At 50.0% G+C, this 15294-nt stretch overlaps 1 protein-coding gene; it reads left to right on the top strand.

Moving 5' to 3' along the window:
- The first annotated feature begins 2894 nt into the window (after positions 1-2894).
- Positions 2895-7004, top strand: CHC_T00010344001 (RecQ helicase). XM_005718591.1 is given in 6 exon segments: positions 2895-3438; positions 3439-3453; positions 3476-4822; positions 5152-5526; positions 5614-6087; positions 6144-7004. 2 exon segments carry the CDS (start codon positions 3439-3441, stop codon positions 4820-4822), a joined length of 1362 nt encoding a protein of 453 aa, XP_005718648.1. The 5' UTR covers positions 2895-3438; the 3' UTR covers positions 5152-5526; positions 5614-6087; positions 6144-7004.
- The last annotated feature ends 8290 nt before the right edge of the window (positions 7005-15294 follow it).

Below are 15294 nucleotides of genomic sequence, written 5' to 3'. Positions count from 1 at the left end.
GTAGACGGCACTTCGGGTTATCCCAGGAGATCAGAGTAAAAAATCAAACGGTTAGTCTCTGCTCACTGATCGGCCCTCGGAGCAACTCCAAATGAGATTTTGGCCCGGTAGATGGATCAAGAGAACCGGAAATGGCGACCCCTTCTCGCGATGACACCACTGTGTGGGGTCTGAAGGGCACGTTGCCTCCGGGTGGGCGGACGGCATCTTCGAGCACGGTATATATGGAGAATTGGACCTACGTTTACTGTAGTGTTTCTGCATAACTAATGTGTTTTGTGCCTAGACACGGCCATCCTAGGCGATTCCCGTAGCGTAGGAACTCAACAAACAGGGCTCCCTACCTATTGGTGCACCAGGCCTATGTCGTTAGAATAAGACGTTGTATGCAGTAAGGCGCGTTCTGCTTAGAGAATACGTCCTGCTCTACCCAGAAAATCCCTGTAATGCAAAGTGATCGAAAACCTACCCTAAGGTAAACAATTCTGCACCAGTCCGAACGTAACATCTAAAGTAGTCTAAATACAGGTAAATGCGGGTTGGTAATCATACATGTGGCGGTACGTCACAACCATATGCGTGCAAGCCGAGATCCGCCTCTGCCCGCCAGTACCGGAACATCACCCAGTACCACTCCGGGCGTTGAGGCGTCAATGTAATCCTGTGGCCACACTACGGCCTTCACACCCCTCCTGGCTCTACTACCTACGCTACCAAGGACTGGCACACGTTCCTGTAGGCGGTGGCAGCTTCCCCGTCTCGCCTTACTCAGCCGATGAAAATTAAACTCACAGGCAGTACTGTCAATCTGGGCCCTCAACGAGGTCTGCAGATTTGGGCGCAAAATGTTTTTCCACTCAGCCACAGTCGCTGGCTTCTTGGTGTTCTCTTGAGGCTCGCTCAGTGCTCCAACACTCCCTCGCGATCATGGGACGCCAAGCACACAGCGCGGGTCACCGAAAAATCACGCAGGCTGGTACAATTCCAAGTGTGACACAAACCAACCACCCAACATTGTGTCGACCGAAGTGCACCCCGTGAGGATCCAACTCAAGAATGATAGCGTAAATCTGGGCACATGACCTGTTGGTAAAATTGAGGTCTGAGACTTTTGGCCCAAAATTCGTTAATGATTAAGTGTAAAGATAGTGTCCCGCTCAGCCTCTTGACAGTACTCTCAAGACTGCAGTTAAGAGCTGAGCGGGACAGGAGCCTACTGTACGGGACGTGTACAGTACAGTACACGCTACTACAGGCCTCACCATGACTGAGAGGTCGTCCTCTTTGTAAAGAAGTGGGGACTCCATACCGAAAAGAGTCCCCGAGGACGACCCGGTCAGCGCCAGCAAGATCTGACGGGATCCGCAGGCGACAAGAACCATGGCGAGACGGGCGAAGGAGTGAAAATGTGGCTAGAAGAGGCCATTTAGGAGGGGTTTTATTGGAAAGGATGGTTTTTAGTGTGGTCGGGGCTATTTGACTTGTGGAGTAGCTACCTTCTAGAATTCTATAAAGGTCCCAGTTCGAGAGCGACGGGGAGTTGTAGAGGCAGGCACAGCCACTGCTTAACCCATGGAGCCCACCAACCGACTAGAACCAGAACGTCAATAGAACATCTGAGTCTACCCCCGAACACAACTCCCGAATTTTCGAAAGTAAGTCCAAACCTTCTAAAACCAGTCCACGTGTCCATGAGGCACGTGACAACTGGTCGCATCGCTAACCGATTTTGAACCATTATTTTTATTGCCATTACAGTGTGTAAGCCAGAGCCTAACAGTAAGCCCGCCGAGGCTTAGGTTGCAGAGGTCACAACGGTGACACGTGTCGACAAGAAATCGAGCCCCCCTGTCGAGGCCACTAAAGTAGTGGCAGTTTCTACGGAGCCAAAGGCTACAGTACTAAAAACCGAAATTGATTTTATTGGGGGGCTCGAAGCCAAGAACTGGATCGCGGTCCAACAATCGCCCTAGCCCCCCGGTCCGCCCCGCACAGTGGCACCACGTGTTATACGTGCAAGGTGATAAAGCCCGCTCACCAAGCGTGGCAGGAAAACCATTTAACGGAAGACCACATTAAGGCATTGATTGGTGCCCGCGGATTTAATAGCGCACTACAATATCTGGACAAAGAGTTAAAAAAAGCTTACAATTAAGTGTGAGCTCTGCCATACTAATTACAGTAACATTTTACTGTACAACGTGCACAAAGGTGACCCAGGGCACATAAGGCGCAAGTCTGAACAGCTACGACTGGTCCACTTGGCATCACAGAAGGGATCCATCAACCGTTGGCACACCATTGCCAAGCCCCCCATGATATCCGCGAATTATATTGGGAAAACTGTTTCCCACTAGAAGAAGTACTCTAAGCGTGCCTAGTAATACGAACAAAATTGTTTTGGTTCAAAAAATTTACTTTGCACATCAAATAATTTGCCGCAGCAATAACCCGACATTATCAAATTGTTTTTAATGATGAAGACCGAAAATGATTTAACCCACATGCCCACACTTGCCGCAAATGAAGGCGAGGGAACGGGCTGAGATCGGCGGTGAACTGATGGGACAGCATGCACGGAGGACCCTGCACGAGGAGGCGCTGGAGACTGCGCATGAGGGACGTTCTAACCTCACTTTACGATTGTGAAACTCGTTACGTATGATTACTGATTGGTAAAACAGATGACACAACCGGTCAGAGCCAAGCACTGCAGCCTAAATTGGCGGGAACTCCAGTCCTGCGTAGGAGCCTGCGTCAATTGTACGTTCCATCAGGTCACTTTTCCTGCTCTGGCTCCTTTTACGGTACGTCCACAATTCCTTCTCTCTCACTTCCACACCTCCCAGTCCCGACACTAATTTTAACGAGGTTTGTTAACTGCTACTTTCGAGATGTTCAAGTTTGTTTATTTCCCAACGCTCGATCTGCTTGTCTGTACAGACAGCAAGTGTGGTTATGCAGTCGAAATTTCAAACGTTAGGCCTCATCTCCGTAAGACTCACAAGCTCTCCTCGGCAGCAGAGCTAAAGGAAGTTGAACGACTTGTCACTGCCGCCCGCAGTGAGATCGATCACAGTCAGAACCAAGAACTTCGCCAAAAATACATGCGGACTACCGTCTCCGATTCTGTCATGGGACCAATTCTCCCCACAATGGACATCATTCCAGTTAGACAGTGTTTGAAGTGCCCGAGATGTGCATATATTTCGCGAATGGAGGGCACGATGCGTAAGCATATGAGTGGTGCAGAGTGCTCAAAGTCTAAATTTATCGACACGGATACTCCCCACATTGGCGTTAATGCCCAATCCATATTTGGTGGCAACAGAAGACAAAAGTACTTCGAGGTTGTTTCTGGTGTTCAAATCGCACCTCCTTGTGAGATAACAAATATTCTGTTGAAGATGGAGAGTCGCAAGCCCTCGGGAATTGCAAATGTCGACATCTCGCGTATGAATTCTTTGGTTCGATAATGAGGTTTGATAAGCATCTCCAAAACAATGACCTCTTGTACAATAAGGCGTTCCAGCTCGCCTCTATATCAAATACACAACGTGATAAGTATGCGCGGAGACTCATGGCATCATATCACAAACGAGCTTTTGACACCACAGAGCGAAAGGTGTACATCAAAGCTCACTCGTTTATGGACTCCGACCTATCTCTCTCCTTATCAAACAGCGCGGTCGATTTATACGATGCCCGTACAAGTCGCCTATTATCGTTTTTGTTTGCTAGTTGCGTGGATGAGTCATCCCTCTTCACCCATTTACCTGGCCGCAGTGTCAATATATTGACCCATCTCTCCCATTTCACCAACTCCACGGAGGATGAGAGTCTGGCCCTGCTGCATGAATTACTCTTGTCTCTCTTTTTTGAAGCGATCTCTGACGAGGAAGATGGCTTCATCCTCTTCATTTCATGTTCTTCAGTATTTTCAAGCCGAGACAAAACATCGTTCCGATTGGGTACCGCCAACGAGGTGTCCCCTATGATCGCTGCACTGAAGCACCTTGCAAAGTGCGTTGCAGTTACAGAGTTGTATATAAAAGGTCCTTCTGACACCACGGAAGGCTGGGAACGCATTGCGAAAGCTACGCAGGGCAACCTAGACACCGGTGTCTGCTTTGTTCAGTACTGCATAAAAGTGTGCCACAGGGTTCGAGATGGAGAGATGCAGAAGGTGAGGTTCATATTGTATCCCCGTCATCATCACTGCGCTATCGTCGACGGTATCGAACTCTCTCTGTCCAAACTTGGTGAAAAGATGAAGGCTCTACAGCGCAAAGCATGGTACTTGCTCAGCGGCGGTATTATCAATGGCCTGGTTATCACTGCCGATTTCTGGCAGGCCTGCGCGGAAATGCAAGACACATTCACGGACAGAACCCCGAGTTATTGGTTTGCAAGTCACAGGGCAAATTTTCATGTGTATCGTCACTGGTCCCATGCTTTGAAGGACATGCTGCAGCCTGTTATTCTCGATGGGCAGGGAAACTTCAACCTGAAGAAAACAAAAGATTTCATCAACAAATGCGAGGAGTTGCAACGCGTTATCTACGTTTTGCCCCAGATATGTTCGGGTGCCCCTGCTCGCGCAAGTGAAGTTGGTGCGGTACAGATTTGCAACTCATCTACGGCTTGTCACAACCTGTACCTCAGCAACGGACAGTTGTTCTCTGCCATATTCTATCACAAAAGCAGGAATATGCACGAGGGATTGGGCAAGCCCATAGTCAGGTACCCAGATGCGGTCACAGCGGGTATCATTATGGCGTATCTAATTGTTGTCCGACCGGTGGAAGGGCTCTGGCATTAGCACTGCAGTGTGACGGCGCTAGGCCTTCAACAGCAGACATATCTTTAACATATCATCGGGACTTCTTATTTGTGAGCCGTAGCGAGGCAATAAATGCCGACCGGCTACGTATATGGTTTGAGTTAGAAACTAAGGTAATGGGGATCCCCCTTCAAACAAGTCAGTATCGCCAGTACCATGCCGGAGTTATCAAAAACTTTATCGGTGGGCATGCAGGTGCAGAAGCGGAGCAAAAGAATTGAAGAGCCTCTGCGAGTTTTATAATACATAACCAATCAGGACACACTGAAGAGACTTGCCATAATAATTACGGGGTCTCAGAGTTGGATATGCACAAGGTCACTGGCACTGAAATCGAGGCTTATAGGCAAGCTTCTCAGACCTGGCACAACTCCAATGGAATGAAACATGGGACCTCGTGTCCTTTCGGGGATGAAATGTCTGAGTCGAGCCCAGTGTCTGAAAATGGGATATCGGGAAGGGAATCGAGCAGAGCGTCAGACTCGGATGGTCTGGTCCACATTGGCGGTCTGAAAGCAAGAAAGATTCCCTCACAAGATGTGGGCTCAAGGCTGGAGAAAATGGAAGAGGCAATTTTCAGTATTCGCTCCGAGCAGGCGAAATGCATGTCTGTGTGTCAAACTTTTCAGCAGCATGTAATGGAATCAGTCAAATCTCTCACTTTTATCAAAAGAAATGCATAACTAGCCGGTCTGGATATTCCCTTTTCAAGGTTGCAGAAAAAGCCTCGATCTGAAGACAGAAAGGAGAAAAGGAGCTAGAAAACGGAAATGGGTCTATTTCTGGACAAACACGAGGCACAGTTCCAGTCAAAGGAGCAAGAAAACGCTGTAGACATGGCCATTGATGCCGAAAAATATACGCTTGTGGTCCTTCCGACAGGTGCGGGAAAGTCGATGACATTCATGATGTCTGCTTTCGTGAAACCGAACAAGGCAGTCGTAGTTAGTTTTCCTCTGGTGGCGTTGCAAGAGGACATTTTGAGAAGGTGCTCTAAAGTTGGAATACAAGCCTCTCTCTGGCGAGATCGGGAAGCTGCAGGATCCAGGGTTATTATTGCAAGCGTGGAACATGTTTCGAAAAAAGATTACCAAGTCTACATGGGGAACCTACTCCTGGCTGGCTGGCTCCTTGCCATATTTATTGATGAGGGTCATCTGGTAGTACTTTGGCTTGAATTTAGAGTTGCTATAGATACCCTGCGAGACCACATCCGCCCACTAGGTGTGAGAGTTCCAATTTAACGTTGACTGCAACATCACCCCCCTTACTCACCGAGCACATTGCTCACGCTTGTGGCATGAAAACTTGGTCTGTTATTCGACAGCAAACGTCGAGATCTAACATCAAGTACGAAGTGAGAGATGTTACGCGGCAAGCATTGTACCGGTCTGTTGACGCTACTTTGAGCTCCCAACTGAAGGAATATAACATATCAGACTGCAGAGCTATTGTGTACGTTCCAACGAGAGAGTCCTGCAGTTTATTAACGTCAATATTGTCAGGTCTCATGCCCGGCACGCCTTGCTTTATGTACCATGCTGGAAGGAGTCCTGCAGAGCGAACTAACAGGCAAGGTGGTTGGGCTCACACAGCCGACGGAAAAGCACATATCATGGTAGCCACGTCAGCTTTCGGCTGCGGCTTTGACATTCTAACAGTCCGAATAGTCATTCATGCAGGCTTGCCAGGCAGTCTCATCGAGTTTATTCAAGAAAGCGGGAGAGCTGGTCGTGATGGTGACCTTGGAACAAGTACTGTTTTTAATGTTTACGGTGCCCAGTGGAAGAGGATGCCTGCTGACAGGCTTCCCTTCAAGCCAGATCGACTACAGGCACACGGGCCCACCTCAGAGAGTTTCGTCGGGGAGGTGACACTACTGCAAGGGAACTCCAAGACGTGTCGGAGATGGATTTTAGATCGCTTTGCTGATGGTGCTGTTCCTTCGAAGTCGTGCTCGGAAAGAGGCATTCAGGCCTGCGACGTCTGTCACCCCGAGCTTTACAAATCCGTCCAAAATGAAAATGTCACAGATATTCAGCAACTGAACAGTCCAACGGGGTCTACGAATACAAAGAGCAGCACAACCAGTGTATCTGCCGATGAGGTTCGGGAATTTTTTGCCCGCCTGGGAAAAATGGTTGTCCGGCTTGCACAGTAGAGAATCGCAAGCATGTTAAGCATGCCAGATCGAACAACGAGAAATTGTGGTCCTGGTACAAGTCGCGTTGTCTGAGGTGTGGTCTGCAAGGCCACAATTTGGCCAATTGCACAAGATTCATGCAAGGCGCTGCGGGTGCAGGGGGCTGTTATTCTTGTACTTTTCGTGACATAGATGGCGTTCCAATTCACGATGAAGGCTTGTATGGTAGGAAGACATGCAGGATGAAAAAAGCGCTCAGTCTTTGCCTTCTTTCATACGAGAAAGCAAATTTACAGAGGATGATGTGTCAGGATTTGCCTGGGTTTTCAACCCTGCGGAGTCATGATGATGTGGAGGCATGGCTGGTAAGAAAAGAGCCTCATAAGGAGAAGGGAATTACAATGTTTCTTCCGTGGTTTCAAGACTAAGTTCTTTTGGACTAGAAGACGTTATTCCCTTGTAATATTCTGAGACCAATCTTCCAGTACCATGAGCGAACGATTGAGGAGTGCGATCCTGTCCGAGCGATGGTGCCCGTCGGCGCGATGGTGCGCCCTGACAGCCTATCTGCGCAGAAGGCCCCGGACGGGTCGAGATCGACGAGAAGTGTCCTATGGGGTCGTACGAACGAACGATTGAGGAGCACTATGATTCTGACGCCGTGGTCAGTCTGGGTAACCTGCTCGTTGAGGGAGCGGAGGGAATCCAGGCGAACGCAGTACGGGCTGGCAAGTTATGTGAAGACGCGATCCACCGAAATGAAAGCGCCGGCGCGATTGTCGCTTTCGGAGTCCTGCTGAATGACGCCACGGAGGAAGTAGAGAAGAATATAGATCCGGCAGTCGAATTGTTTCAATACGAGATCGCGAAAAGTCGTGATCGCCGTGCAAAGTCCTCCCTGGCAATCCTGGTGATGGTTCGACAGTACGAGGTGGTGCAGAATGTAACTGGGGCGGCAAAGGTTTTCAAAGAGCGATTGAGCAGTATAATAGGTTCGAGTCAATCGTGAGTTCATACTAGCCAGTATCAAATGGCTCGTGAGGAGTGGATACGGCCATGGACCCGGCGGCAGAATTGTACGAGCTGGCCATCAAAAATTGGTGCGTTTCCTGGGGCGCCTATTGCCAGACGGCGGGAAAGGGGTGTAGCAGGATGCAGCGCGGGCTTTGACGTTATTTGAGTGGCACGGTGACGCCGAGACGATTGTGGAGTTTGGCGACACGCTAGGGCGAGGCACGGGGGTGGGGATTAATGCGGGTCTTGCTGCGCGGTTGTACGAGCGTGCGATCTGCTTCCAAATTGACACTGTGATATTAGCTGTAGAACTACGTAAGAAGTCATACTTACTTCACAAGCCGTAAATCTTCTACTGCGGCAGGGGTGCTTGACAAGAAATGCAAGGCGGCGATGCAAATCGTTCATATCAATTATTGGTCCCCTTCAACTTCTTATGACCCGCGAAGCAGGCCTCGCGGCAAAAATCTTGACTGAAGTAATGAAACTGCAGTTGCTGGCGAAGGGAGCTGCGACTTGGTGGGATGACATTAACAAAGAAGCCAGCGAGGTTTGCGTGACAAGAAGACAGCAACCAGGGCGAGTAATTGGCGAGTTAGAGGGTTGAAGATAATAGCGTGTGGATTTGGAGGTCGGAGGAAAATGCCGTTGATGTCAAATCGAGAGTAGCGGGGGTCGTCTGCTTGACCTGTTATGACGGTAACGTTCTGGTTCGGAGGTCCTTCGGTAGCGCTACATGGAACGCGAAAATTGGAGATGGACGCCAGGAATGCACAGGCGTAGCGAATGCCGACCTCCTTCTACCGCCCCCGCTCCCGCCTCCCACACATCTGTTCTCCACACTTGCACTTTCGTCTCGTTTGGGAGCCCGTTCCACACTTCCCCTAGTTCGAGCTAGCACGATCCATCAACATACTTTTCCGTCATGTCTCTGCTCCCCACGCTGCTACTGCTGCTCATCCTCGCACCGGCAGATGGCGGCCCGTGCTTCCGCAACAGGTTCGCGTGGGCCTCAACTTCGAAATATGCACTTCCACCGATAATTGCGTCCCCCCCACCGCTGCAAGCTCGGCAAGTGCGTCTCTCTGGAAACCCTTCCCTGAGAGGACTCTTCCGCATGAACCGACGGCGAGCTCCGCTTTCTCAGCCCGTTCAGCGAGGAGGATGGTCTCATCTGCATCTCCGAGGCCGCGTCGCTACCAGATGGTGATGGGGCCATCAGGGTGCTCTCCATGACCATGAGCCCAGAAGCCGCAGAGAAGGCAGTGCTGGAGGGAGAGCCCTCGCAATCGCTCGAGCCTTCCAGCGCCAATAGCGGAGGGACGAGGATGAGGTGTGCGTGGGCGCGGAGGCGCTCGCCTCATCTTCCGGCGCGCGACTTGGTCTTCGCGTAGCCCCCTGCGCTACACCCCGTCATGGAGGCCTGGGCGGCCAATCATACCCAGATTTTATGTTATGATAATGCTGGAGCACAGGATACTGCTGTGGATGGAAGAGATCTTTACGACCCGCCGCTCCGCATCCACCTTAGCCCCCATTTTTGCCAAACGATGCAACTGTGGAAGAAGAAATGAGAGCATTGATTACAATACGATTAGATCTGACCCGGTCGGTTCACCCCGCACGCTCTTGTAGTGTCTCATGATCAGCATTGTTGAGAGTGAAGTTGCCGGGATACCAACAGCACATTGTGCTTACCAGGAAAGCTCTCGACCTTTTCCTTTCGATCCAGTAAGGGGAGGTACGTTTTGGGTGTGGATCGTCGTCTAAGGTGCCCATAAAATTAGAAGTAGTTTCTTCTGAACATGCGTAAATTCGGACTGTATGGCTGACCTCAAAAATAAAGGCAAAGGCTTTGCGTCACAAAACAGTGGGAGCGCTTCTTGCGGCTCGTGTCCGGCAGCGCAGCAAAATAATCTTGGTTGGGTCTTGAGTACAACCCGAGCTGTCAACTCCAAAATTGCCTGTGTGGTGGGGATTGGCTAGACGGATTCTGAACGACGCAGGCCGGCTGCCTGCAAAATGGGGTCATTCTCCAGAATATGCTATAACTTTGGCCATATAAGAGGTGTCATGTGCCGATAGAAATGCAAATGCGTTGTGATACAACAACTCGCACCGCGTTCTCCGCCTCCAACGGACGTATGCATTCTCGAACATACAAGATCATAGGATGACGGTGAATTTTGCTCTGTGGCAGGTCGACTAGCATCTGTTATTTCAGAGAGTATTGATGAATATAATCAGATAAGCACGCAGCCAACAAGGCATTGAAGCCTTTTCAAATATCCTTGCGAACTCTCGGATGGGTCTTAGGGTAAATATTTCTTGTCGTAGTTGATCTCGACAGATGTCGATGTACACTTGTATCTGCCTTGCTTCTGCGGCATGAATATCCAAGACAGGATGCACAATTGCAAAATGCGTACTGCAAACTTAGGAATGATTGTAAGTCGCGCTTACCGGGCGGATCCCGCAGGCGTATTGCCATGTTATGTGTGCGGTAGCCAAAAAGCTGAAAATTTCAAAACGACCTTGAGAAAGAAATAGCTGTTTGCTCTTCCACCTGGTCACTTCATCAGACTGTTTATCACGCATATTGCTTCAAAGTGGCATCTAAAGAGTTCATATGTACACGATCTCGACTTCCCCCGTGCCGCTCGACGATACTATCCCTGATACAATATAGCACTTGCCGCTTTGTATTCTTTCAAACACATTCATTCCATTGAAGACCAGTCCACATTTTTTGTTTTTCGCAGAGAAAGTCGCTTCCTCTGTCGCAATCTTCATGCATCAGGCATGGTACGGCCCGAAAGATTCGTGTCTCGACCTCACGATGGTATTCTGGACAACTCGGCGGCGCTCTGAACTCACGAATCAGGAACGAGCGCAAACACATGATGAATGTCTATTTCTATTTGTTTACATGTATCGTATCTATCGGTATGTATCAAGACAACACCTTTTATTCCATCACACTGTAAGAGGTCGTTAGCCGCACTTCCGAAAACGGATGGACCGAACGGGCGGGGAACCTTTCCCCCTCCAATTGTCGATAGACAATGGAGACAAGCGCGCACGAAGGTCCGGACATTGGTCGACATCGTCGACCAAAAGAACGATTTCCGCAATACGCGGAGAGTGGAATCTCGTCCACGATGACCCGACGGACCGGTATGGGCAATGATGCACAAACGGAGCTGTAGGTCCGCATCCGTATCCGGTATCCACACGGCTCCAATGGGATTAGCCCACAGTCCTCCTACCTTTTTTAGGTTTGAAGGACGATCCGATTCGGCGGTGACTTGAACAGCAGCAATAGCATCCCTGCTGGGCCACTCAAATTCTTCTGCCGATGAAGACGGTAATTCCGGAATTCGGACGAGACGGCGTAGCGTTGGGGGGGCGGACCAACGTCCGAGAAGATCGGCCCATACATTGTCCTGTCCCCGAATGTGGAAACAGGTATAGTTGTAGATACTCAACCGAACCACCCAGCGGAGAACCTTACGCAAGGTAGTCTGGGACAGATCGGGAACAACCGCAAGCGGATCGAAAAGAAAGATAAGGTTATTGTGATCTGTGTACAGATCAAAACCTTCCGAAGTAGTGGCGATCCAGTGCGTGCGCTCAAGCGTTGCCAATATGGCATACTTTTCCTTCTCGAGGATGGACCACCCGAATTGCACGGCATTAAAACGGCCAGAGAGGAACGCCAACGGCTCATGTCGCCTTTCCGAATGCGGTAATTTAAGGTCCTCATAAGGGACCTGCGTGGCCATGCCGGACCATACGGCGTCCGATGCATCGGTGTAAAATACGAGCCGCTTTTTGTAGTCGCGATGAGACAATGTGACTTGATCGGCGAGAGCTTGCTTGCATTTCTCAAATGCCCGAAGTTCGGTAGTTCCCCATCCAAAATTGGAAAGCTTGAAGCGGGAAACTGCAAGTTTTGTCCGCTTACCGGCACGCTCATAAACCCGCTCCATGAACTCATGAAGCTGGGAGATAATATCCGTGAAATTCGGTATGCCATTCTTAACCCACTGCAGGGCGCAAATAAATTGCTGGAGATTCGCACCGGTTGTCGGAGGTTCCATTTTTAGAAGTCCGTTGAGTCGGCGAGGATCATACCTTATTCCGGATTCGGATATCATTCGGCCGCACCAGCGGATTTCCTTAGCGAAAAGGAGACACTTCGCGGGGTGCAGTTTTATATTGTGCGCGGCACAAAACTGCAACGTTTCTTCCACAGAAGAAATCAGTCTGAATTCGGTTTCATCGTGGAGGAGGATGTCGTCCAACCACGCAAGCATTTTCGCTTTAAGTTTCCCCGGAATGGCTTCGGCTAACGCAGACTGCAAATGGGTCACAGCATTGGTCGTTCCGTGCAAAACCCGAGTGGGCGAAAAAATACCCTCCGGGGTAATGAACGATTGTGACGACCGAGATTCCGGATCCAGTTCCAATTGCCAATAGCAATGGGAGAGATCCATTGTTGCGAAATACCGTGAACCGGAAAGACGAGAGAGCTCCTGCTCAATATTCGGCATCGGGTATTGATGCTTTACCGTAAACCGGTTGACCGGGCGAAGATCCACCGTAAATCGGAATTGTGCTGGTCCGGGCTTCGGAACTAGAAGGGGCGCGCAGGCCCATGCGGAAGTCGGATTAGGATAAGCCATCCCATGCTCGATGAGCTTCCGGACCATATCGGAGAGAAAGGCTTTCTGCTCTTGAGAATAATTCCGCAAACGGACTTTGACCGGCCGAGCATCGGTCGTTAGCTTGATCTTGAGAGGTCGCAGCTTTGCCGGAGGTCCGGAAGAGAACGACACACGGAAAACATCGACATGATTTTCGACGATTTTTGACAGCCTCCCGGACTGTTTCTCGCACAGACCGTTTTTTTCGGGCTTCTTCCTTGAGTTTTCCGATTTCGGTGATGATATCTTCGTGCTGACCCTCATCGATAGGGTCCAGCAAAGATGGGTCTGGAAAGGGATCCTTTTCCAGACGGGCACTGTAAAAGTTTACCCTTGGCCGTGTAGCGGAGAGTTGGACATCAACTTCCTTTTCCGTATTCGGTGAATTATTTCCGGTTTCGGTGCGGTTCATGCGGGCAATCATCATCCTGCTGACAATTCCGCCACCATCACCGATACACGGATTCCCAATATGGGAGCAGTCTGAACCATCCAGAACGGAACGATTATGTTCCAGCAAGGTTCTGGTGTCAACTTGCAAATGCCGTAATACCGGAAGGCCAATGATCATCTGTTCACAGGCCATTTCATCATCCGCCATCAAAAAGGACAAATTAGCGAGAGCCAATTGGCCAGACGCCAATTCTAATACCGTTCTCAGAACCGTCCATGTTCGGGAAAATCGGAATGATTGGGCTTCGTCGCCCTTACGCAAGGCCACTTGAATTTCCACTGGTTGGATGGCCTTGATTTTACCGATTCCGGATATGGTGGCTTTTTCAGCGAGTGCTGGTGACACGAGACTGTCGTCACTTCCATCATCGCAGCGGCCGGTTGCCGGAAGAGAGGCGCGACCATCCGACACCATGGCGGTGAAGGAAGGACTTTCCCGATTAACGGTAGTTTGCGCAGCTTCTTTCCCAGGTAGTCGTCCCGTTGTCTGTTTGTTCTGACTGTTGTCCGTGACGCCGGTCGGTTTGGAACTATTTCCAACCTGGCTGCGAGTAGAACGCGAGGGTCCAGTCTTGGCCTTGTTTGCCGCGATATCGGCTAGATATTTTGACTTTTCAGTCTCCGTAGCATCGGTACAGTCTACAATCCAATGACGGGAACCCTTGCTTTTGCAAGGGCGATGTGGGCAGAACGGCGGATTGCGCGAACTTCTACCCTTGCCATGATCGGCTTTGTCCGAATTCGGTTTACCTTTATCAGGATTCCCACCGCGTTTCGGTTTCCCAGAATTGGTTTCATTCCGTTTACGGTTGATACCACTGTCCACAAGTTGGAACGCTTCCGAAACTCGGATACAGTGTGTCATGAACTTGACGAAATCCTTGCGGCAATCGTGATACGCGAACTGCAAATCCGAGTCCAGGCGATCCTGTAGTGTCCTTGACCGAATAGCGGAGAGGACATGGTAGACAGCAACCCTTTGGTTGCTCTTGATTAGCCAAGCCAGACCGTTCATTCGGAGCATCTTGTGGTAGGACATGAACAATGCCTCCATGCGAGACTTGGCGTTCTTGTCCGTCATGTCGATCCGAAGCTGGGTACGAACTAGATTGTCCAAGGTGTCAAGGTTGACCGAGTCCTTGGATTCTTGAGACTTGCCTTCGAGGTATATCAGAAGGGCTGCATCCGTTAAAGTACCGTAGTCGGAATAGTCGGGGATAAACCCCAGTGCTAGCGCCGATTCGATAATCTCCGGGTCGACACAAAACTTGAGGTTGACCGGAGATACGGCCTCGGTTGTAATACCGCCAGCGGTCAGTTGCCGTGCGCGGGATACAACCTCACGGGTGTACTGATCGTACAGCCGGAGGAACCTCCGGATAGACTCGGCATCGATGCGGAGTAACCGGGGATGCGACACGGAAGTCGCAACAAATGTACCGTCAACGATAGACGCTGTAGCGTCTACATGAGAGCTTAAAGCGCTCATAGGCCGTTAATCGGTTTGTTGTGATCGGAGAGTTCGCGGCGCGAACAGTTCTTTCCTTTCTCGGCGGCGCCTGAGAACGGAACAATAAAGATCCTTGATCGTGGGAGTGATCACTTTGACAACCCTGAATCTTAGGCTTGTCTTGTCCATGATAGAATCCGATAACCGGTTTATTGTAGAGGGGCGGAAGCGCCACCCCTTAAGTCTAGATTAGACAACCGCCTCGCGGTCGGCTGTAAATGACAGCCTGTCTATACTACAATCAATCTTCACCGATTACAGAGAAACGCATATGCGTCAACACCGAGACGGAAACCCCAGGAGCGGTTACACATGTTGACCATGCAAACTACGTCCGCAATGGGCAAACCTTCAACCTAGATACGTCAGAAACTTGCGAAAACGGTGAAAACATACCAGACATGACTGTGTGCCTGTGCAGGTTACAATCACGGAGTTACAGGTACAAGTCTGAATTTCGATTTATCGGGACTGCTGTTATCACTCGAAGGTGTCACAACTTTTACCAGAGTCTATCAATACCGTAATCCCTAAGGTTGTGCCACCTGTCCCTAGTGGGTGGCACTACCTCACGTAGACAATTCAACTACCTACAATTTGAGGATCCTCCTAAAGGATCCTC

This window comes from Chondrus crispus, genomic scaffold, assembly GCF_000350225.1.
Source record: "Chondrus crispus Stackhouse genomic scaffold, scaffold_416, whole genome shotgun sequence".
Taxonomy (NCBI): Eukaryota; Rhodophyta; class Florideophyceae; order Gigartinales; family Gigartinaceae; genus Chondrus; species Chondrus crispus.
Note: the sequence above shows the minus strand (reverse complement) of the source record. Positions and strands in the feature narration are given on the sequence as shown.